The sequence below is a fragment of the Myodes glareolus genome, chromosome 1, assembly GCF_982192425.1.
Source record: "Myodes glareolus chromosome 1, mMyoGla1.1, whole genome shotgun sequence".
Classification (NCBI taxonomy): Eukaryota; Metazoa; Chordata; class Mammalia; order Rodentia; family Cricetidae; genus Myodes; species Myodes glareolus.
In genome coordinates, this window is record NC_142026.1 from 114,498,819 (window position 1) to 114,523,488 (window position 24,670).

The following is a 24,670-nucleotide window of genomic DNA, read 5'->3' on the forward strand; positions in this document are numbered from 1 at the left end:
TTTCTCCAACCTTTCCTCAGGTTTAAGATGCTGTTGCCTAACCAGGGTGCCTGATTCACCAATAGTCTATCAGGGAAGATGCTGGCAGGAACAGTTAAGTACATGGAAGGGACTTGCCCAAGCTTCCAGTGGCTCAGCTTGCTATTCTGCATCCATGTGAGAAATTCAGTTTGTTTCAGGTAGTGAGGAAATGCAGGAGAAACATACAAGTTTACCTTTCTGGAGTAGCCAGAAGCTTCTTTTAAATGAACCCTGACTGGAGAATGACCAAACTGACTGACCTACCCAGTGTTCAGCAGTGTAGAAAGGAACTAAAAGCCACTCAAACCTATCCCAATGTGAGGGTTACATTTGAGCCCCAAGCAGTCCACTTAAATGTAGTGCCCCACTGAAGACTTCGTTGAGGGAGTGTCTTTAAGAGCTGACAGAAAGCAACCAGCCATTATCAAGGTCAAACTCACTGTCTGGCACTTTGGCTTTTAACAAAATGTGATGAAACATATCACCTTTAATTAAAACTTGATCACTTAGAAAGCTTGTAGTTTGTTAATGAATATATAAACAAAAAAAGACAACTCAGTCAAAACACGATGGTTACTTTGAATATTAATAAACTTATTCCATACAGGAGAAGCTGGGAAAATGCCAATGAAGTTCAAATGGAAGGCAATTTGAAGACTCAGGAATTAATCATGGGGAAGAGGTGGACTTTGGCAGGAAAGTGACTTGGCCTCATTGCTGAGCGAGGACTGTTTTACTGACAGAATATGTGTGTGCCTGTGAGTATTTACCTGAACGAAGCTAAAACATAAAAACCCTACAGATAAAACTATGTCAAAGACTTTATTGGTGTTTCATGTTTGGTAGACTTAAATAAATAAAACAACTTTGTTGAACAGATTTTCTTTAATACAGTATCTAGATGTACATGGACAACCAAATAATAGGGAAACCGCACAAATTAATGTTTTAACAAATTACAAATTGTTGGTAAAGATTATGTGCTTGGATTTAAAAGAAACAATACAATAGATGAATAGCCTCTCATTAACTCTTATAGATTAATCATTTGTTCTTTGTATAAAACCAATACATCATAGTGGTAGAAATTTATCTCCCATAACACTCCACATAAACCCGTTTCCCTCAGCATCCCTTCTCCATTCCTCATTAGTTGTCTTTTAAGCGGGAAAATAAAATTGAATTTATATTAGCAAATGAAAGTGCAAGTTTGTACAGCCGGGCTCGGCAGCCAAGGCGAAGAATGACAAGAAACGAAGAGTTAATGGACGCCATGCAGACCAAGGACATCTGAGGAGGTCCGTGGTCCCCATCGTCCACATCCCATCACGTTTTCATTGCTCTGAAACGAGCAGAACCAAACTCTTTTTTGATCTAAAGAATATTAAATATTTATTTCCCCCACATCATTTGTGATCACGTAAGGCAAAGAGATAAGTCCCACCGTCACCGGGGACAGCAGCAACATACAAACTTGAGGGATAGCCCGTGCCGTCCTAAGAATCTCCCCCGGCAGCAGATGGAGTGTATCTACCAGAGCATATTTGCGCATTGCCATTGTTCTAATTCATCTGTCTGAAAAAGGAGCTTTTATAAATACATTACTTAAGAGGACAGCAGATTACTTTCTTGCTCTGAAAAAAAAAAAGTTTTCACATTTTCAACCTTGTCGGTAAAGTCTCAGAAAGACTGTGGCAGCTGGGTCTTCTGCAGGATGCCCATGTACAAGCTGTGTCTATGAGAGCCTGGTGGCCTGGCCATCTTCTGCCTCTACAAACAGCGTTTGCAGTAACACCTACGCAAGAGGTTTGTTTAGACAACTCCCGTTTACTCTACTTGGAGAGCAAAGAGGTACTCATTTTCAAGTATTACATTGTAAAAGGTATTTATTTTTGCCAATTTTATATACTGAAGTTTAAAAATGAAAAGATCTGTGTGAAAAATCAAGCTTTGTCAGTCTATTTTATAGTCAAATGCTTTTTTTTTTTTAAAGAATGCAGAAAAATATTGATTTGCTAAGAAGGAACACACTGGAAAAGCCACCACAAGGTCTCGAGATAAGGAACATTGGCGAAACGATTAGAAAAGCTGCCCAGTCTGTTGTCTTTAGCTGGCTTTAATAAGTCTTTTCAAAATGATGGTCAAGAACTCTTTAGAAAACTGGAGAGAGGTGCTCCTTCGGAGCCTGAAATTCCATTAATTATAGAAAATGTTTGCTTTGGTTCTTCAGAGAAAATGTTCATATGACTTCTACATGAGGAGACAGAAAAGAAAATAGATTAATACAGATGCATCTAAAGTCTCACTTACAGAATACTATGGCAATATCTTACATTTATATGTTTCTAAAATAAAATCACCATGACTTTATACAGTATCATGCATGCATAAGGATAAGCAATTGTGGACGTGTAGCTCAGTGGGAGAGCACTTGCCTAGCACACAGGAGGCTCTAGGGTTGATCCCCAGCAGCACAAAACAGCCAAACGTAAACAAGGAGAGTGTGTGGGTGTTCACAAGCATATTCAAGCTAATGCCAGTACTAGGAAAAATGCATGCCCTTTCAATTCGGTTTAGGGAATATCTTTGACTTAGAAACTCCATGCTTTGATAATTTAAATTCATAACCTCTAAGAAAACTCCATTCATTTGTTTTGCATCCTCGGTTCAATGCTTAGGGCTCCAAACGTCAATGGAGGATGAAGGAATTGCCTATTAAATAAGTAGTCACCCCAGGGAACACTACACCACTCAAGATCGGAAAGGAGATGATTCCCCAGGGAAAGGTGGTGAAAGGGTGGGCGAGCACTAAGAAGGGCATGACAGCTTACAGGGTGATTTAGAGCATGGGGAGAGAAGCAGAAAACCTTCCCAACAAATCCGGGATGTGACACCAGGAAACAGCACCCACTATGTTTGTTTCCACCAAGAGAACATTAAACAGGCTTAACAATCACAAGGCCAGATAATAGGGGGCTAGACACGCATTTTCACAGCCTAGAAGATGGAGTTCACTAAAGCCAATAATAGCCTAGAGGAGAAGAGGGTTAAGTTTCACTTGGGCACTGGCTCACCAGGGGCCTCTTCCCTTGTTAAAGTGTTAAAGAGTTCACAGCCCTCTCTACAGACTCCATTTCAACTCTGGAATTTGGCCAGTTCTCTCCATAAGAACTGTATAAAGAATGCTGGTGAATGTGAACTGCTGGGAAGGCAGGTAGACAAAACCTGGGCTTGCTGAGAGAGAGATCTGGGCCTAGTCCACTTATCCCTGACACAGCTGGGATGGTGTCATGGAGCTAATGACCACTGAAGTAGTAATATTTGACACTACTTTCTATTTTGGTTACCAGTATAGTTATTGCTCTTTCTGCCTGAAGACCTGAGGTCAACTTGTCTTGAAGACTGAACAAGCGAGGCCCAGGAAGGCCCAGAACAAGGAATGGAGGAGCCTCGGGCTCTGAGGCCCTGGTTTAGAGTGCTGTTCTGACCACTGCTATCCTAGCTGGGTTGTGCTGTATTTTAAAAAGGCAGCGGTAACATGTGAATCGAGGTTGCAAACCACAAATGAGAGATAACGGCAAGAGAACCCAAGGCAGTCTTTAAGTATATTTGACGTGAGGAAGAGGGATAAAGCCCCAGTTTTGTTTCCAGTGAAGAAACTGGCCAGTGGAGCATCAGTTATAGAAGAGTCTATTTCAATACGAAGCCTCTCTGATGCTTGGCACCCAGTGGTGGGTGTTCCCTGGGAGGCCAGAAAGGGCCTAGAAGTCGCCTGAAGCAATGCAAAATTCAACTTCGAAGATCCATGCACAATCTTTTCTACAGTGGCCTACTTGTTCCTACGAAGAACAAAACAACCATTGACCCTCTCTTAGATATCAGTTCTGACAATTACAGGAGGCAGTGGAAGGCGCGCTCACCTGCGGTCTGTTGTGTTTGCACACCATCTACCTGAGGTAGGGGCCCAAGTGTCCCTTCATCATTAAAGGCCAAAATGGGTTTCAAAGGAATTTCTGGGTTCTCACTGTTGGTTAAATCTAATCTGGATGCCTTGGATCCAGCAGGTAAGTTTATGATCTCTTCAAAGTTTTCATTTTGAACAGACATCCCATTTTCATTTGGCTGCTTTTCCAAAACCGGAGAACTGGGGAATGTGCGAGATCAAAAATAGAAAGAGTTAGAGTTAAGCTTATTTTTAGAGCAAAACATTATTTTAAAATAAGTTTACAGCTTTGAAATGGAACAGGAACTTGGGGCCATAGGGATGGATCAGCAGGTGAAGGTGCTGGCTGACACAGGATCCAAGCCTGATGATCCAAGCTTGCTCCCCAGAATCCATAACAAGTAAAAGGAGGGAGCTGACATTACAGAGCTGTCCCCTAGCCCTGTGTATGTGTACCCCTAAATATTAACAAATAAGGATACACCATTGACTGACCACATCACTATTAACAAATATGGGGGAGAGTTGGGGAGCGGTAACAAATTTGCATCTTAGGTTAAAAAAAACCATTTCTTTTTTTTGCTTATAATACTTTCGAATAGGACAATCTGCTAGAAAAGATCACTACCAAAGGTTATCAAGTTCTTCATTTCTTTTTCTTTCTTTCTGTTTTGAGACAGGGTACTCTATATAGCCCTGGATGTCCTTGAACTCACTGAGCAGACCAGGCTGGCCTTGAGCACACGGAGATCCTCTGCCTCTGCCCGGGATTAAAGGTGTTCACTATCACGCCTGGTTTTCAATTATTAAAGACAAAATAAATTACATTTATTTATTGTGTTTGGGCATGTTTATACACACGCCGTGATGTGAATGCAGAGGTCAGAGGCAACTTGCAGGAGACCGTCTTCTCCTTCTAACATGTGGGTTCTGAGGGATGACTCAGGTCATCAGGGTGGGCGACAGTCACCGCTACTTTTGTTGGTTCATTTTGTTGGTCCCATCCTTTCGAGCTCTATGTGCTTCTGGGCATAGTTGGTAGATAACTATAATCTTGGCACTTAGGAGACTGAGGCGGGGATCTCTGCAACCTTGAGGCCAGCCTGGTCTACAGAGTGAGCTCTAGGCCAACCAGTGTGAGACCCCATCCCTATAAAATTCTGGACGCTTTCAGTGACGAATCTGCTAGGGAAAGAAGACAGGTGAGGACAGCAGCTCCAGGACCTGATGAGAACCCTGCTTAGGATACAAAGGGCACGGAGGAATCCTTAGGCGTGGCCGATGAGAATGCAAATGAGTTCTAATTGTCTCTGTACGTCTCTCTCTGTTTTATTTATTTATTTTTCTTTTTTGCTGAGATAGGGTCTCACCCTGTTCGCTCTGTAGGCTAGACTAGACTCAATGAAATGTAGCCAAAGATAATCTTGAATTTTGGATATTTCTGCCTCAATCTTCCGAGTGCTGGGATTACAAGTGTGTGTCACTGTGCCTGGCTGTTTTGTTTTTATTTCTTTTGTGTGTTCTTCTTTGTTGCTGAGACAGGGTCTGACTCTGTAGTCCAGGCTGTCCTCAAATTAGCAGAAATTTAACTGCTTTAGTCTAAAGCAGTTGGAATTACAGGCATGAATCAATCATCATACCGGTTTTGTTTTTAACACAGTCTTGCTATGTAGTCCTGATTGGCATCAAATTTGTAGCAGTCTCCTGCCTTAGCTTCTTTCTTAAGTGCTGGGGGTTACTGTACCCAGCTTTTCAATATAACAAAAGCAATGGCATTCAAAATTCTCAGTACAGGATGAATTGACTCTTTCCCCCTTCCTCTTCCTCCCTTCTTTGTAGGAAGCTGACCCAAGCTTTTGCTCTCCCTGTAGTCCAAGTTGGCCCTGCACTTTCATCCTGCTGCTTCAGACTTCCAAGAAATAGGGATTGGAAGCTGGTGCCAATTGGGCTGGCTGTAATAGTCTTTAATAGTCACTCAAACCTCACCATCAAGAGTGAAGAAAAAGGTGATTTTCTTTTTCTTAGAGTTACAAGCTCTACAAAACATTGTTCCAATTAAAACGCTGGCACTCTCCTGGGGGCGAGGACACTGTGCTTGGCATTGCACGTGGCGATGAGAGAGGCCTCAGGTTTTAACTCACCTCTCTGTGGTCACCTCTGATTGCTGTAAGGCCACTCCATGAGGGCTGTCTGCAGACTCTCCATTTCCTGGGGAGCTCACACGTGGTAGTGCAGATACCTCTGGACACACCAAGAAGAGCACAGTTAATAATCTCCTCCAATCAAATCCAACCCCTAGGAACCAGAACTTGGATATCTGACTTGATTCGACAACATACTACCGATGGGATGCTGGGCAGGTCAAACCCTAATCCTTTCTGGATAAGGGGACCCGCCTGGCTAGCCACTGTGAGCACGAAATCCATTAACACGGGCAAAATTCTTACTGCTCAGCAGCCTGAAGGGCACAAATAATGTTACTATTTTATTTTTTATTTATACTAGGTTAGTTCTGGACACACACACACACACACACACACACACACACACACACACACACACAGAGATTTCACAAATAGAAGGCCACAGTGTGCCGTCCCTAACTTTGCCATCTAATTTGTGACTGATGTTGGAGTCCAGCTTAACATTATTGGCATCTTACTTAAATCTAGGATGGGCTAAATTAAAGTTCTGTAAACCTTGATAGCCCATGCCAATGGTAACTAACATTCTTGGAAAGACCACATCATGCAAGGGGCTGGGTGAGGTGGACTCCCCAATGGCATGCAAGAGGCTGTAGATTCAATTCTGTCTCAGCAAAGCAAAACTGTGATAGGATTCATATGCAGAAAAACACAGCTAGAGTCTCAGTAGCTAAGCATGTGCCCTCCACTATCCCAGAATCATAAACAGAAATAAAGCCATCCTAACTAGACAGGAGGACGAAAACTTAGGTTAATTTCATTTTTAAGCTTGTTTTAAATTCTCAAGAAACAATAATCTACCCCAAAACCACAGTATATGAACACGTCACAATGAAACCAGCACGTTTTAAATTTTATCTCTCTTTTGAAGTCAGGGCTAACAAAAATAATGTTTAAATCTTTTTTTTGAGGCTCTTCATAAATACAAGTTATGAACATGTAAATTTCAGCTGGAATGCAGGCTTGTAATCCTAGCACTTGGGCATTTGAGGAAGGAGGTAAGGAGTTCTAGATTACCCTCAGATGTACAGTGAATTCAAATCCTGACTGCAGTACAGAATAAGACTCTAGTTCAAACAAAACCCAAACAGACAGATAGACAAACCCTATCCAAATGTGTCCATCTAAAGCCTTTAGGGAGAGATGACTCAGAAGTTATAATCAACCATGTCAGGCAGTTCAACCAGTTATAACTCTGCGCCAGGGGAACTGACACCCTTTTCTGACCTCTGTGAGTTCACACAGATACACAGAGACACACATACACACAAAGATAGATGCTCATACACACACAGAGACACATACACACAGATACATATACATACAGGCACACAGACATACAGACAGTCACTCATACACACACACACACACACACACACAGAGACAGATGCTCATACACACACACACGCAGATAGATGCTCATACACACATACACAGATAGATGCTCATACACACACACAGACACATACATACAGATACACAGACACACATACAGATACACAGACATACAGACAGTCACTCATACACACACACAGACAGATGCTCATACACACACACACACACACACACAGATAGATGCTCATACACACATACACAGATAGATGCTCATATACACACAGACACATACATACAGATACACAGACATACAGTCACTCATATATACATACACATACACACACAGATAGATGCTTACACACACACACACACACAGACACACCCAGTCACACATACACACAGACACAGATAGACACTCATATATATGCACACAGACACAGACATACAGATACACATAACAGACACACACAGACACAAATATACAGATAGACACAGACACTCATACATATACACACACACATACACAGCAGACAGAAATAGACACATGAATCTTAAGACACTCTTCTGCAGCCCTTAGGGAAGAACTGAATGTAGCCCTCACCCACTCTGACCTCCACAGTAACATCTCAGCTGACACTACCTGTTTCTCCAGTGAGAACTCCCTTGGTGATGTCACCGTTTCTTTGTTCAGCAGTTTTCTAGAAAAAGGAGAAAAATCAATGTAAAAATTTTAAATTGAAGTTCCCAGTGGTAGAATGCTTCCTGGGCATCTGTAAGGACCTGGGTTTGACCTCCAAAGGGATGAGGATGTGAAGGAGGAGGTGGGGGGAGAAAGCCATGTCAAGAACAGTTAGAGCTAGCACGACACAGGCTTGTAGTCCCTGCATGTGGGAAGAGCAGGCAGGGGGTGTAGGATGTTCAAGGTCAGGTTCATGAGACCCTGTCTCACAGAACAAACGAATAGCTAGAAAAAGCCATGACAGCACCTTGTCTGCTGTCTCTGTCCTCCGAGTTCTCTTCATAATCTCTTCAAGTCGCTGCAAAAAGAACACATAAGAAAGAGTGGGTGAGATGCAGAAAGCACACACGCCGGCCTGGTCAATTCTGGCAATCACATAGTTCACAGTTCTCCACCCTAAACGGAGTTATTCATAGAGGTCGGAGCTATTTTAGCTTCTGTGGTAGAACTAACTACTTTGGGGAAGGCAGAGACTGGCAGCTTTCTCAGAATTAATACCACCGAGGGATATTTCTTAGGCAAGGGGAGAACATTTTGTTCCTGACCGAAGTTCTAGTCTCTTGGTCTTCAGGCAGTTTGAGATCCTGGAAGGAAGTGGAACCATGCTGGCTCCAGGTTTCTGCCCCAGACCTACCTTCTTCCTCTCCAGACGCTCCTGCTCTTCTCTCTGGAAATGCTTCTCCCGTTCCTGCCGGACCCTCTCTGCCTCCTCCCGGGCTCGGGCTTCTTCTTCTTTCTGAAAACAAATTGCTTCTGCTGCCTATCCCCAGTCTAGCTCGTCGGCAACCCAGCTCCCGCCACTATCAGGCAGAGGCATGGCAACCACTGGCCTAGGCTGGCGGTGTGCAGTATCTCCCTCATCGGGGAGGTGTCCCGCCCCCCTTTCTAGAGCAGGTCCCCCTTGCCTGCCTGGCACCTGCTTAGCAGCCCCATCATCTGGGAGCAAGCCCCTCTGGAGCAGCTGTCAGTACATGCTTTGGGTCCACACCTGCTTTGCACCCGGCTCATCTGTGAACAGCCCCAGTCTGGGGCAGGGCCCATACCTGTTTCTGCATGCGCTCTGTCTCCTCCCTCTCCCACCGCTCCCGTTCCTCCTCAGCCAGGCGCAGGGCCAGCTCTTCTTTCTCTCGGGCCTGCTCCTCTTCCAGCCTGCGGGATTCTTCTTCCCGGCGACTTCGCTCTTCAGCCACCCTTCGAGACAATTCCTCTATCTTTTGTCTGGGAAAGGACAAGAATGAAGGCATATGACGACACTTCTTTGAAGAGAAGCCAGACATGGCAAAGGCAGTAGTTCAAAGATATGGAGGGAAGCCCCCACTTTGGTTATATTCTAACCTGGTTATGGAACAATCCTCCCTCTCCAGCTTCATTTCTGCCAGAACCACTGACATTCAGGGGACTACTTGTTTTTTCAGATGATCTACAATTCATCTTTAAATGGGGGAGACTTGAATACTTGATCATAGTTTAAAAAAAATTCATGTGTATGTGTGTTTGTGTACTACATGTGTGCCTAGTACCTGTAGTGGGCACCTGATGCCCAGGAACTAGTTACAGATGATTGTAACATGTGATTGCTGAGAGTCCAACCCAGGGTCCTCTGGAAGCGCAGTCAGTGCTCTTAATGATAAACCACCTTTCCAGACCCAAGGGAGCATTTTAGAATGAGATAATAAGGTTTTGTGCCAGGTCAGGAGAACAGACCTTGGAAGCTTCCCATGGAATGAAGGGTGAGCACAGCCAATAGGGTGCCCTACCCAGGCCTGAGGTCCTCCCCAGCTCTGTCAAGGACAACTGTTGACATTAGCCTTACTAGCCTCAGGTGCCCAGTTAAGCAAACCATCATAGTTAGCTTTAACTATCAATTTGACAGAATCTGAAGACAGAGTCTGAGCTAGGAGTCCCTCACTTGAGTAATTGTCTGGATCAGATGGGAACGTGACCATGTCTGTGGGGACTGTCGTGATGGTTAGTGATGTAGCAGAGCCCCAGTCCACTGCAGGCTGTGCTGCATATGAAGGCTAGCAAAGCGCAGCCCTGGGAGCAAGTCAGAGCGCAGCACGCCTCAGTGGCTTCTGCTTCAGCTTCCTGCTCGAGTTGTTGCCCTGGCTTTCCTCAAAGACGAACCATGACCTGGAGGAGTATACCAAATGAGCTGTTTTCTCCCCTAAGTTTCAGATGGGAGCGTTTTATCAGAGCAACAGAATGAAACTAGAGCACTTCCCTGGTTGTGGAGGTTTGAACAAGAATGGCCCCCATAGGCTCATATGTTTGAATGTTTCATCATCAGGGAGTGGCACTACTTGGGAAGGATTAGGAGGTGTTGTTGGAGGAAGTGTGTCACAGGGTGAAGGGGCTTTGGGTTTCAAAAGCCTAAGCCAGGTCCAATGTCACTCTCTCTTCCGGCTGCCTGTGGCTCAGGATGTCTATAGAACTCTCAGATACTTCTCTAGCACCATGTCTGCTTGTGTGTCACTACAATGAGAATGGATTAAATCTCTGAAACTGTAAGCAAGCCCTAATTAAATGCTTTTCTTTATAAGAGTTTGCTGTAGTCATGGTATTCTTCACAGCAGTAGAATATTAACTGAGACAGAAGTTGGTACCAGGAGCAGGGGATCCAGAGATACTCTTTTTAAGGTGAAGTTTTTGCATCTGACCCATCACCAAGAAAGAAGCACAATGTTTAGTGGACTTATTTGGATTTTGGAGACAGCATATTCCCCACTTGGGTATGTTACTGTAGCCCATGTACCAAGTGACTCGGAAAGCTGCTAGCTTTATGTGGGGCCTGGAAGGGGAGAAGGTTCTTCAGTTGGTCCAGGCTGCTGTGTAGGCTACTCTACCACTTGGACCATATGATCCAGCAGACCCGATGGTACCGGAGACATCAGTGGCAGGTAGGGATGCTGGTTGGAGTCTTTGACAGACTCTTATAGGTGAATCACAGAAGAGACCTTTGGGATTTTAGAGCAAGGCTCTACCATCATCTTCAGACAACTATTTCATCTTTGAAAGACAGCTCTTGGCCTGCTATTTGGCTGTAGTAGAAACTAAACATTTGACAAAGGGCCACCAAGTTACCATGCGACCTGAGCTGTCCACAATGAGCTGGTGTGATCAGACCCACTAAGTTATAAAGTAGGGTATGTATAACAACAATCTGTTATCAAATGGAAGTGGTTTATACATGATTGAGTGAGTTCTGAAGGCACAAGCAAGTTATATGAAGTTGCCCAAATACCTATGGTTTCTATTACTGGTTTGCTGCGAAGTATGCACCTGTAGCCTCTGGGATGTGCCCTATAATTGGGTGACTGAGGAAAAAGAAGACTAGGGCCTGGTTTACTGATGGTTCTGCATATTATGTAGGTGCCACAAGAAGTGGACAGCTGCGGCATAACAGGGGAAAACCCTGAAAGACACTGGTGAAGGCAAATCTTCACAATGGGCAGACCTTCAGGTAGTATACATGGTCATACATTTTGTGTGGAAGGAGAAACGGCCAGGTGTGCAGTTGTTCACTGATTCATGCACTGAAGCCAAAGGATTGGCTGAGGGACTTGGAAAGGGCATGACTGGAAAATTGGTGAGAAAGACATCTGGGGAAGAAGCATGAAGACAGATCTCTCCAAAAGGGCAAAGGATATGGAGATACTTGTGTCTCATGTAAATCTTATCAAAAGGGAATTTCAGCTAAGGAGGAGTTCAATACTCAAGTAGATGGGATGACTCATTCTGTGGACAGTCAGCCTCTTTCCCAGCTATCTCTGTCATTGCACAATGGGCCCATGAACAAAGTGGCCATGGTGGCAGAAACAGGGGCTATACACAGGCTTGACAACACAGATTTCCACTCACCAAGGCTGACCTGGCTGCAGTTATTCCTGAGTGCCAGATCTGCCAACATCAGAGACCAACAGTGAGTCCAGATATGGCACCATTCCCTGGGGTGACCAGCCAGAGACCTGGTGGCAGGCTGACTACATTGAATCACTTCCTCCATGGAAAGGACAATGCTCTGTCCTTATTGGAATAGATACTTATTCTGGGTTATGGATTTGCCTTTCCTGCATGTAATGCTTCTGCCCAAACTGCCACACTAGCATATGTCTGGCAGGCAACTCTGGAGCAGTTAAATATCCTGCCCAGCTTAGAGGAGTCTTATCTGAACTAAGTAGTATGCATCTTTACAGTAATACAAAGATAATGAAGAAACTTAAAGGCTGGGGATGTGGTAAGTGCAAAAGCAGACCTGGCCACTGAACCTTCACTATGCTTACGGATTTGTAAACGTATCTGCCTGGGCATTGGCACATACATTTTTCAAGCATTCAGAGAACAGAAAGGGCTATATAAAATGTATGCAATTGCTTGAATTAGATATGATACATTTTCCTTCCTTTAAACCTTTGCTTATCCATGTTGGTATGCTGCTATTCAGAAGAAAATTTGATTTTAAAAGTAGTTCTGGGGATGTAGAGTATTTGCCCATCATGAACAAAACCCCAGGTTCGATCTCAGAACCAAATAAACCAGGCATGGCACACAGCTGTAGCCTCAGCCTTCTGGAGAAGGAGCAGGAGGAATGGAAGGTCAATACATTGTTGGCCGTAGGTCATGGTATAGGAGACCCTTCTGTATTTGTGTTGCTTTCATTGGTTATTAAAGAAACTGCCTTGGCCTAGTTAATAGGGTGGAACTCAGGTAGATGCGGAAGACAGAACAGAATTCTGGGAGGAAGAAAGCGGAGACAGGCAGATGCCATGGTTCTTCTGCCCGAGACGGACATTGGTTAGACTCATGCTGGTAAGCCACAGTCAAGTGGCGATACACATTAATGGAGATGGGTTAAACTAATATGTGAGAGTTAGCCAGTAAGAGGCTAGAGCTTATGGGCCAAGCAGTAATTTGATTATTTTGAGTGTAAGCTAGCCAGGCAGGACGGAACAAAAGAGCCCTGCGCTCCCTACAAGAAGGGTGAGTGTGAGGGCACGCGCCACCTTTACCTCTCCAGCTCCTCCTTCTCCCTCCTCTCCCTCTCCTCCTTCTCCCTCTGCTCTCTGGCTAGCCGCCTCTTCTCAGCCAGCAGCCTCGTTGCCTCTTCTGGGTCAGTGGTGCCTGCAGAAGTCTTGGGAACAACAGTGGCAGCCACAGTTGATGACGGTGTTGAGATTGGGGCTGGGTCCGGAGCTGGAGCAGGGGTTGTGCTTGGAACAGGGGCAGAGACTGGAGCAGCTGTACAAACAGGTACAAGGAGAAAACCAAATGGGACCAAAACCCAAGGAACAAAACAAAACTGGCCTTCCCCATGCCCCAGGCCTGGGATTCATCATTCTCAAACCACCACTGTGTGTGTTCTCACGGCTTCCCTGCCTTCTGACTATCTGTAACCAAGCAACCAGTAACAAAAACTGCATATGTAAGTGAGACGTTCCACAGAGCTCACACTCTGCCACCAAGTTTCATTTTTATAGCAGTTAAATCAGTTAACAACATCTACAAACGTGTACTGGGAGCCTTGTGTTAGGTTCTGAGGGACTTTACTCTGAGTGAAGTTGAGATGAGGTTTCCATTTGCCTTCTGTCACATGACGAGTACCCTATGCTTTGGTGACTTTGTTACCAGAGTATGAAAGCCTTTGGATAAGCATCCTTAGCACCCAGGGCACATGTCTAGGACTCATGCCAGGCAGGCGATACCCAATGAAGAGGCTCCTTCTATTTTGATTAATTTGTAAAATTTTTTTTCCTTTTTTGACACAATTTTTTTGTGTAGTCAGGGATAGCCCAGAGTAGCATCTAATTCATGATCTTCCTGCTTTAGTCCCCTGACATGGGGATCACGGTGTGCACCATTCTATTTTGCTAAGAGTTCTCTTTCTGGTCAGGTGTGGTGGTGTCTACATTTAATCTCAGTACTTGAGAGATAGTTTGGGATACACAGTGAGACTTCTGTCTTGAAAAATCTACCCAGGGTTATCTCAAGACCTAAGACATTGGGACAGCCTCGTCAGGGCAGGCCATACACGTATCAGGCAGCATAGCTTCAACTGTGTTTACAAGGTTTAGGTTTAGAAAGATGACTGAGAATGCTACTTGAGCGGGCCTTGTCATGACTGCACACGATGGCGTGACACCAGAGCTTGGTGCTCTGGTACCCGAGACTTCAGCACCCCTGCCTACCCCCACCCCGCTTTTCAGGCTCACAGCTCTACTCAATCCACAGAGCTCTTTCTCCCTCTCCTGCTCTTTGCTGCCCTTGGGGTTGAACCTGCAGCCTCATGTACGCCAGACAAGCACTCTCCAACTGACTTGTCATCTCAGACAGGCCTTGAGAGCTCATGCTTCCGGCTCCATCACAGCTGGGATCACTAGTAAGAAGCAGGGCCCAGTCCTCTCCCTGGCGTTTTGCTTCTTGGGGGTCCCCATTTCCTCCTTCAGATTGAAGCCAGCACTGGGTTCTTTTTCCACACTCTAACATGTCAGCTTGTTCTGGTTCCCATCCTCAAACTTCAAATTCTATTTTATATGAAAATATATCAGCAAGAAAAATATCGACTTCCTAATTCCAGGTGACTCCATATTTCTGAATGACGTTGAGTTATCTCCCAGAGGACAACTATTAGGTTTCCTAATCTTGGTTGGATGGTTTATTCCTTCACCTCATCCTCTGATCCAGTAGATCTGAGGTAAGGCCAGGGACCTATAGTTTGAAAAATTCTGGAGGCAATAATTTAAAACTATTTTTTAGAAATCCTTTGAAGATCTTTTTAAAAACAGGCTGGGAAGTAGTTTGGAGTGCTTGCCTGGCAATGGAAGAGTCTGAGTCTAATGCCCAGGACCTCATAAAACCAGCCCTGAAATTCTAGCAACTTGGGAAGTAGAAACAGAAAGATAAGATATTACGTTCAAGGTCGGGCTGGAGAGATGGCTTACTGGTTAAGATCACTGACTGCTCTTGCAGGGGACCAAAGTTCAATTCCAAGTACCCACATGGTGGCTCACAACCACTTGTTAACTCCAGGTCTAGGGGCTTTGATGCCCTCTTTTGACCTCCACAGACACCAGGCACACATGTCGCAAACAGATATACATGCAGGCATAACATTCATACACACAAAATAAAAATATTGAAAAAATATTTAAAGTCATCTTTGGCCACACAGCGCAGTCACAATACAGAGTGGAGGAAGGGAGAAAGCAGGAGAGGAGAGGAAGCAGAAAGAGAGAAGAGGGAGGAGAGACGAGATCATGAGAACATGAAGTTCAAATATCCAATAAGAAAAGAAAGGCTAAACGAAACGATGTCTGAAAAGGGCAAACACAGAGAACACTAGCCCACATCCTGGCACCAGTGGGTCCATTCTCACCAGGGTCAGCTGGCTCCGCAGGCGTCCCCTCCTCAGCGGTGACTTCCTCTACCTTCACCAAGGGTGCTCTGCCCTTTACCGGAGGCTCACTGGCAACCTTCTTCTCGGGGTCTTTTTTCTCAGACTCCACTTTGACTTCTTTCTTGACAGGGCGGATGTTGCCGGGGGATGAGGGGCGGGCCTGAGCGGAAGCAGCTTTGGCTGAGCCAGGAGGCAAGGAGGATGCTGGTCGGGGTGTGCCAGGCAAATGAGGCATGGACTTGGATGGAAGCCTGGGCAAGACATGACAAGGACGAAAGGTGTGTCAGGACTGGCTTACCAGAACCAGAACACCCACGAGTGGAAGCAGATGCTTAAGCTGTGAGTATTTTTTTTTTTTTTTGCATGTGATAAATGCTGAAAGGAGCCCCTAAAGAGGCCCGTTCCTTTTCCCTTTTGCTTACAGGAAGCTTGTTATTCCTTAAGTCAAAGGCAAATGATGTGAGCATGGTAGACAGTAAGGACAGATGCTAATTCTCCAATGTGGACACTTCCACCAGCATCCTACAGGACACTCACCGAAGGCGGGCCGGAGCTGGAGCTCTTGCTTTGGGATTAGATGGAGACAAAGTCCTTCGGAAGCCAGAGGAAATGTGGAAGGGGCTGTGTTCTCTTTCTCGCTCTCTTTTATGGCTCTGAGTTCAGAAAAACTCAATAATTAAAATTTTTGAGTGACATAATCATACTCAATGATATCCAACAATGAACTACTAACCATCTAGTGTTTTAAAGAATTTAAGACAATTTCTAAACCACCTCTCTCCCTCTTTCTCTCTCTCTCTCTCTCTCTCTCTCTCTCTCTCTCTCTCTCTCTCTCTCTTTCTCCCTCTCTCTCTCCCTCTCTCTCCCTCCACTTCAGGAAAAGGCCTGTTAGCTCACGGCTGAGCATCATAACTGAATTAACATGGATGACATGGAAAAAGCAGATCCGGATGGATGATTCGGATTGTTTTTGTCAAGGGGGGGGGTTGGAGGGAGTAAAAGAAAGGGGGAAATGATATAATTACATTATAATCTCAAGAGAGAGAGAGAGAGAATAAAGAAAAAACATAAACTTTTAAAAGTACCAATCCTTCCTGTCTAAAATCACCTGGGGTGAATTTACCTTGTCTCTTACGTATGTTAAAATTAAAAGTCATTTTCATTGAATGTCCTTTCATTGTTAATTTTTAATTTTCCTTTTTACCATACTGGAGATTGAACTCCAGGCTTCATGCAAACAAGGCAAGTGCTGAACCAGTGAGCTACACTGCCAGTCTGTCAGTCTCTCTCTCTCCAAAAAAAAAACCTGTTAAGCACAGCATCTACTTTTTTATTCTTTAGTAGTTTTCTTCTTTTACTCTGGAAAATATTATTGCTAAGTTGTTAAAAAAAAATTCTGTGCCTGACAGTGGTGGCACATGTCTTTAACCTAGCACTTGGGAGGCGAGGCAGGTGGAGCTCTGTGAGTTTGGGGCCAGCCTGGTCAACAGAGCGAGTTCCACGACAGCTAGGGCTGTAATACTGTCATATAGAGAAACCTTGTCTCAGAAAGACAAACAAACAAAACAACAACAAAAGAAAAGAAAAGGTTTACATGCCTGTTACTCCAGACACATAGTCCCCTTTTATGTGACTATTGTAGACAAGTCCTTATATAAGGCTGTCAGTCTCCCCAAGGAAAGTGGGGCTAGGATGAGGGTGTTTAGGCTACTCTTTCCTAGAAAGAGATAACGGGGAGCCAACACATCAGCCCTCCGCCGATGGCTGACTAGGAACTCAGCCAGCACTCTGAGGGGCCACAGTTAACACAGACTAGGCGGAGGTGAAGGGTATGAGGAGCGGGAAGGGGAGGCCTAGACAAGTGTCTGAGGAATCTCACGCTGAAGGAGAGAGGATGGAGGAGGGAGGGAACAAAGCAGGGGAGAAGAGAGAAAAACTGAAGGACCTGAGACTGTGTCCTGTTATGGGTGGCAGGGAGGCTGGCTGGACACCTCTGAGGAAAAGTGAGGGCAAGGGAACAAGGGACCAGGCAGAGAAGGCCCAGCGAGGAGCTGCCCATGCGCCTCCTCTCCTTTCCCACGCCTCCTCTCCTTTCCCACAAGGACAGTTGCAATGCTCCTCCCCTTCCCCTCTGATGTTCCTTCCAATTGCTCGCCTACTTCCTGAGTAGTGCCCAAGCTCACTGACTGGGCCGCGAGTGCAGGAACCGTGAACTATTTCCACTGTCTCTGCTGAGTTCCTACCACAGAAGAGCTGAAGGCAAGAGGGACCTTCCCCATGGGGTGGAGGCCAGTTCTATGGCCCCCTCTGCCCCATCTTGAATTCCCAAAGGGACTGGGTAGGGCCATGAAGGGCAGCTGTTGTCTCTGGGTGGTAAGAGCTGCAACCCCCAGATGGGTCCCTCCTGAGTAGCATACAGAAGCCGGCAGGTATGAGCCAGTATGCCTCCGGGAGTCCAGAGCTAGGATGGAAGGCCCACCTTTCTTCCTAAAGGAAGTGTTTCAGGTACCAAGTCAAGTCCTTTCTTCTTCCTTTAAACATACATTTACTTATTGGCTTATTACTTTGTGAGGTTCCTGGGCATGGAACTCATATCATCATGCTTGCCAGCGAGTGCCTTTATCTGTTGCTCACTCATTTCTTGGTTCATGTGTGTGCGTGTGAGTGTGTGTGTGTGTGTGTGTGTGTGTGTGTGTGTTTGTGTGAGTATTTTTGAGACAGGATCTCTCTATGATGTATCTCTGACTGTCCCGAAACTCACTATATAGATCAGGGTAGCTTTGAACTCATGGAGAGCCACCTGCCTCTGCCTCCCAAGCACAGGCATTAAAGGCGTGTGCCACTACAGGCAGCTTGTAAAAATATTTTGATTTGTCTTAAATCAGATCAAGGAGAGCAGAGTGGGAAGTCAAAAAGGGCAACACTGTGAGGAATTTGGGGCTTTCTGATCATCTGGGTTTTTCTGGAGTCAGGGCCTGGGGAAATGAACACTGTCCTTGACAACTTTTGCTCAAGGCAACACGGAGCTGCTGACTTCCTTCTCTCTCCTTAACCACCAGGGGCCAGGGGACCAATCCCACCCTGGGGATTGGTCCTTCCCTTTCCAATTCTTCTGCTGCTCTCACATCCGGCTACCTGTCTGGGCACCACACACACAAAGGCGCTCCTGGTTTTAATCCTGGTGTGAGTCTCTATAATCATCTTTCCCCTGAACCCACTCCACAAAGCTGAGAACACGTACCAGCTGCTCAAACCTGGCTGACGACCAACACACAGGGACTTCACTGTCTGAAAAAGAACAACCTGGAGCTCTCATATTTCCTGATTTTAAGATATATTTCAAAGTGGTAATAGTTACAACAGTAGGACACTGGGATATATAACCAGGCAGGTAGACCAACAGACGATAATAAAGAGTCGAGATACTGTAGAGCCCGGACCACTCAACAGGAAGAAACAGTCTTCAGCAAATGGCACCAAAGTAGAGGAAAAACAGTGAAACTGTACCCTTTATCCAACACACAAACATGAACTCAAAATGGATAAAGATGCAAATGTGAGTCTTAAACCTGTAAAAAGGGGCTCATAACTAGAAAAGTTTCATGCCATGGGACCTGTTACTAATTTATGGATCCAAAACAAGGCAACAATACAAAAATGGACAAATGAACATCAGAAAAATTGCTACAGGTCAAAGTAACAAAAGGCTGCACAGGTGACCTATGCTACAGAAGAACACACTTGGAAAGCCTCTCTGATTCAGAGCCCTTATCTGGAATAAAGAACTCCCACAATGCAACAATTCATTATCTGATTTCAAATGGGCTTGGGCTGGGGTCAGTGGAAAAGCAAGTCCCTTGCATATGGATCATCAGCAAAACACACATACAGACACAAGCAGTTTAGTAAACATCTCTCTAAAAGGATACACCAACTGCCAATATGTCTCTGAAGAAAATGTGACACGCTACTGATCACTAGAGATGCAAATCAAAATCATAATGAGATGTCACTCACTTAGACTAGATTTGATATTATAAGGACAAAAACAGGAAATAGGAAGTATCGGCAAAGATACAGAGAACCTGGAGTCCTGGTGTGTGATTGGTAGGAATGGGAAATGGTAGTCACTATGCAGAACACTGCAGCACTTCTTCAAAACTAATACAGAATTGAGGGGATTCTACAACTCTACCCTTGGTGTGAGCATGTATGTGCGCGTGTGTGCGCGCTGTGCCTACCCATGTATGGAAGTCAGGGGTTGATGACAGTCAGTCTGCCTTCTATTTTAAGATAGGGTCTCCTACTGAACCTGGAACTTGCCATTTCAGCTAGACTGGCTAGCTAGTGTCTGCCTAGTCTATGTCTGTGCCCCAGGGCTGAAGTTGCAGAGGCATAAGACAAGAGTCTTTTATGCTGGTGTCTAGACTCAAGTCTTCATACTTGCACAGCAAGCACCTCATGCACCACGCCATATCCTAGCCCAAACACACATGCTTTTAAAAAATTAATTTTTCAGTTCATTTATATAATTAGCTGCTTTCCAGACATTCAATATAGACAATCAGTACTGGATTCCACAGTGCAAAACTAGAAGTCATTTTTCTAACACTAGTATTCTCCTAAATATTTGATCCTAAGGCAGTGAAAAGTCTCATCACACAGAGAGGAGGTATTAACACATAACCAGAAAGGTCAAGAGATTAACACATAACCAGAAGGGTCGAGAGGTGATCCTTTATTCCTTAGTCCCAGTCAACCTGAAACCTCACTTTCTAAAAGCGCTAAGAGTCTGTCCTTCTGTAAATAAGCCCCAACCGCTCTGCTTCACTATCACCCTGTGTCCACAGCCTGGCTCTCCACAGCGTTATGAAGCTAAAGAAGTGAAACTACGCAGATGTCAAAAGTAGGCTCGTCTCTGGCTACAGGTAGGCTCGCCTCTGGCTACAGGGACAAAAGCCTGTCTGAGTTATGAATCAAACTCTCACGAGAAACTTTGCTGTAGGGAAAAGCATCCAGTTCTCACAGCTCTCAAATCCACCTCTAAGCAAAACTCGCCAAATATCAGAATTGCTGTCTGGCTAGTTTTGTTTTTTTTCCCCAAAGGTTCCAGCCTCTCATAACCAGGGTCATACTTTTATCCTGACAGACATGCAATGACATGTGGTGGACTGAAGTCCAGGGTTCAATGCTATAGAACAATGTCTGCGCCTTCCAACCACAGCAAATAAGCACGCAGTTTAAACAAAGATGAGGCTGGATTCCCGGAGACACACAAATGAGCTCACTTCATTTACAGTAGCATCAGCCAAAAATGTGTCTAGTTCCCTTGTCAGGAGTAACAAGTACACACACTATCCTTCACTTCACAAACCTGGAGTGTAGAGCTCACTGGCCTTTCAAGAGGTGCCTACTGAACCAAAAATGCTTCCAGATACTTCTCCTCACCACGTTTTAAGACACAGGCTTTGACAGGAATAGACAGACATCCATCTCTGGTTCTGAGTGAGCCACCTACAGAGCAAAGCCAGTTTCTGGAAATGGTTGGGATAAATGGTCAGGGCAGCAGGACAGGCCCATTTCCCTGCAAAGGCGACTTGGTTTTTGACTTTCAAAAAGTATTCTAACCACTTATTTACAGAGATGGCCCAGCGGAACAGACTTGCCACGCGTTTGTACTCGTGCAAAGAACAGTTTCATCCTCAAGTTTAAATGTATAGGGAGAAGCAAATCACCAAGTGGAGAGGCAGTGGTGGGCTGGAGCGCACAGCCAGCTGGGTTTAGAATGGGCGGGATGGTGTGCCGCAGTCATCTGATCTTGTACCCAGAGCACACCTTAGGGCAGAGCCCGCTCTGCACAGAGACAGAGCCGACTCCCAGACACCAGCTTCTCCACACGCTACTCACCGCTAATCCATGAGTGGTCCTCCTTCGTGCGGAGCCCTCGGGCGGAGTTACAAAGAGTTTTGGCCGATCCACGGGATTTCTAGGGTGTGGAGCTTTGAAGGGCGTGATGATGGGGCTGCAAGACGCTGAACGAGGACAAATGGGGGTGACTAGAGTGCAGGTGAATGGTTTTACACACAAGAGTGCCAGAGGAGCAGGTGAAGAAAGCCAGAGGCAGGTTCAGGAGGAGGAGCAGAGCAGAGACGGAGAGAAAAGTAGAGAGAAGATGTTACCACCTAACGGCACCCGGCCTCATGTTCCTCAACTCTCCTTATACATGTGAGTTCGTGAGGTGCCTAAGTAAAAGACCTGGAATACAATGCTACTTGTCTGTTTCAGTTATGACTAAAGAAGACACAGAAACAACCCAATATTTGTGGACAGTAGCAGCCGTGTATGATTATGAACCAATGGTTCTACTACAACCCTGTCTCAGTGATGCCATTTTTATATGATGGCTGGTGTATGAACAGACTTTTCCTAGTCATGTCTAAAATGGAACAAAAAGTGGAATGAGGAAGCATGTAGGCAGGAAAGTGAGGTCTACAACTGTCTCAGGAGCCAAGTTCAGGAGCCGTGAGGGAAAGTGACAGAGATTTAAAATATCAACTGACCAAGTCTTTCCAGGTGTTTAGATTTGTTACAGGGATAGCTAATCATAGCCAGAAAAGAATTGATTTATTCATTTAAAGGCAAGCTGATACATACTTCTGCTCAGTCCCTCAAAGCCAAGGCATAGAAAATATAGGGAGACAGGATGCAATTATTTAAAATGGCAAGAATGTTACTGTTAGGATGGCCACCACTGTGCCTGAGACAAAGAAAGAAAGAAAGAAAACTAATATGGGAGCAAAACAATTAGGAGCATACACAGCAAAATAAACATGTGGGACAATGGTCTGTACCCTGTCACTTGTAATTTAAACAAACACTGATTGGCCAGTAGCCAGGCAGGAAGTATAGGCAGGGCCACCAGGCAGGAAGTAGAGGCAGGGCGAGGAGAATACTGGGAAGAGGAAAGAGTCAGTCTGCAGTTGTCACCCAGACAGAGAGGAAGCCAGACCAGAGCAAGCAAGATGTGACTGCTTCACCGAAAAAGATCCAAGCCACGTGGCTAGCACAGACAAGAATTATGGGCTAATATAAGTTATAAGAGTTAATAAGAAGCCTGAGATACTAGGCCAATCAGTTTATAATTAATGTAGACCTTGTGTGATTTCTTTGGGACTTAATGACTGTGGGAACCAGGTGGGACAGGACCCCTCAGTCAACATATATGACAAATGTCTCTGAAAAAACAACTAGAGGACATATATTTACATGCATCGGTCCAAATGGAAATCTTCATAAAAACCAGAAGCTTTTAACCACATTAAATATAACCTATTATCAATGCAATAGGCAATAATAACCTAGAGAAAGTATCAGTAGATAGTCAACTCAAAATTTATATTCTGTTTCTCACTAAAATCAACTACTGAAAGGTAGCAACAAAATAAATTTAAAAAAAATAGAAGAGCCATAAAATAAAGAGCCAATCTACAGATAAAAGGACCCCAACTGAGCATAACGCAGAAAGGAAGGGGGCCAGGAGGGAAGCAATGAGCAGACATGAAACGTTGTGGAGAAGACTGGAGGGGAGTCAAAGAATTGCCAAGAGTCCGTGCTGACAGAAACGGCAGAGAAAGACAAGTTCAGCTTTGGAACAAGACAACACACAGCATGGATTCAGGAGTGTGATGGCCACATACTATGGAGTGTCCACAAAATGGTGGACAACAGCCTGGAAGATTCAACAGGCTGAGGACTGCTTTCATCGTGTGCAAAGGAGTATGGAATTTGTGGCGTAAGACAGACTGTCTTGAGATGCTGGACCTTTTCCTTCAAAAAAGCCCCAGATGAAGTGTGAGTGCGGAGCGGGCGGGGGGGGGGGGGGGAGGCCGACACCCTTGAGATTCTCCAAGTGGTCTGGTGAAACACATGAGCCACTGCACTGATCCCCAGAAAGAGGTGCTGAGATGCCCAGATCTGCAGTCTGGCCTCAAGAGCTGACACTTGCTAGCTCACTGGGCACTACAGAGGAGAGTTACTATAAAATTGTCAAGCGGTTTATTTGTGCAGCAGACTAATGGGAATGAAGAGACAGCATTTTTAAAGGGGACTTTTCACAGAGGACTTGTGGTTTCCTAAGTGCAAAGGATGAGAGCTGCTAGGCCTGTTCCAGACCGGCCAACTGTGCCAGCAGAGTCAGGAAATCTAAACCCCATCATCAGGACAGAGATGTTACTCAAAGCCTGCACTGGTGGTTCACACCAACTGGATACATTACCCTCGCTTTTCATTAACTTCATTGGTCCATTCAGGCTGAGTCTGCATTGTAAAAAGTTTGAATGTAACAGCCAGGATTAGGTATGTTCTATATTGTTTCCAAGGAATGTAACAAGTGAATTCAATCAGCCTTCTCAGCTCTTCAGGGCTCAGAAGGTTCCAGCTCATAGGTTACGTTAGCAAGCCTGGCACCTGAGGAGTAGCTGCTACAGTAAGAAACTATGAGCTTAAGTTGTAGGCGTGTGCTGATTTATTTCCAAGCCTGCATAGCCGTATTAACTGTTAAATTATATCTACCACCCTTGGTCATCTGCTGAGATACAGGGGCAGACAGAAAAGCAGGTAACTGATACTTTCTTCTGCCCATCATACAGACAGATGGAGACCATGAGATCACAGCGAGGGGTGGTATCTGCCTGCCTGGCGTCTGGTGTCCAGATAAGAAGCTGAGGTGGATGCGAAGAGGAAACAATGCCAACAGCACAAAGCCAACACCAACAGAGGGACGCACACACCAGGGTGATGGAGGTGGGGTTAAAGGAACGTGGGAAGAGCAGAGAGGCTTCGGAAGGAGGACTTTACCTCACCAGAAAGTTGTGCCTGGACGGCATTACCTGTGTCTCCAGACAGGGCAGCTGTGCTTTTACTTCTGGCCAGGAACGAATGTGTGGGCGTCAGCAGTCTGTTTACAACGCTGCTCTCCCAGGGGCTGAGCTGCAGGCGGCGAGCTAAATGTCACCACATAAGCAAGAGGTTAGCAA

General features: G+C 45.2%; 1 protein-coding gene across 6 annotated transcripts in view; it reads right to left on the reverse strand.

The window, feature by feature from the left end:
* Nucleotides 1-887: 887 nt before the first annotated feature.
* Map7 (microtubule associated protein 7) overlaps nucleotides 888-24,670 on the reverse strand; it is a 136,154-nt gene continuing 112,371 nt past the window's right edge. For 4 of the 6 annotated variants that reach the window (XM_087911535.1, XM_087911523.1, XM_087911528.1 and 1 more), the window contains 12 exons: nucleotides 24,524-24,637; nucleotides 21,543-21,691; nucleotides 16,173-16,288; nucleotides 15,615-15,886; nucleotides 13,252-13,480; nucleotides 9,286-9,460; nucleotides 8,877-8,978; nucleotides 8,490-8,540; nucleotides 8,144-8,201; nucleotides 6,106-6,205; nucleotides 3,942-4,165; nucleotides 888-2,271 (listed from right to left, as the gene is read on the reverse strand). In XM_087911535.1, the coding sequence (XP_087767661.1) occupies nucleotides 2,261-2,271; nucleotides 3,942-4,165; nucleotides 6,106-6,205; nucleotides 8,144-8,201; nucleotides 8,490-8,540; nucleotides 8,877-8,978; nucleotides 9,286-9,460; nucleotides 13,252-13,480; nucleotides 15,615-15,886; nucleotides 16,173-16,288; nucleotides 21,543-21,691; nucleotides 24,524-24,637 (1,601 nt within the window). In that variant the 3' untranslated portion in view covers nucleotides 888-2,260. The remainder of the gene's footprint in view (nucleotides 2,272-3,941; nucleotides 4,166-6,105; nucleotides 6,206-8,143; nucleotides 8,202-8,489; nucleotides 8,541-8,876; nucleotides 8,979-9,285; nucleotides 9,461-13,251; nucleotides 13,481-15,614; nucleotides 15,887-16,172; nucleotides 16,289-21,542; nucleotides 21,692-24,523; nucleotides 24,638-24,670) is intronic. The other 2 variants (XM_087911543.1, XM_087911530.1) reach the window with 1 other exon arrangement.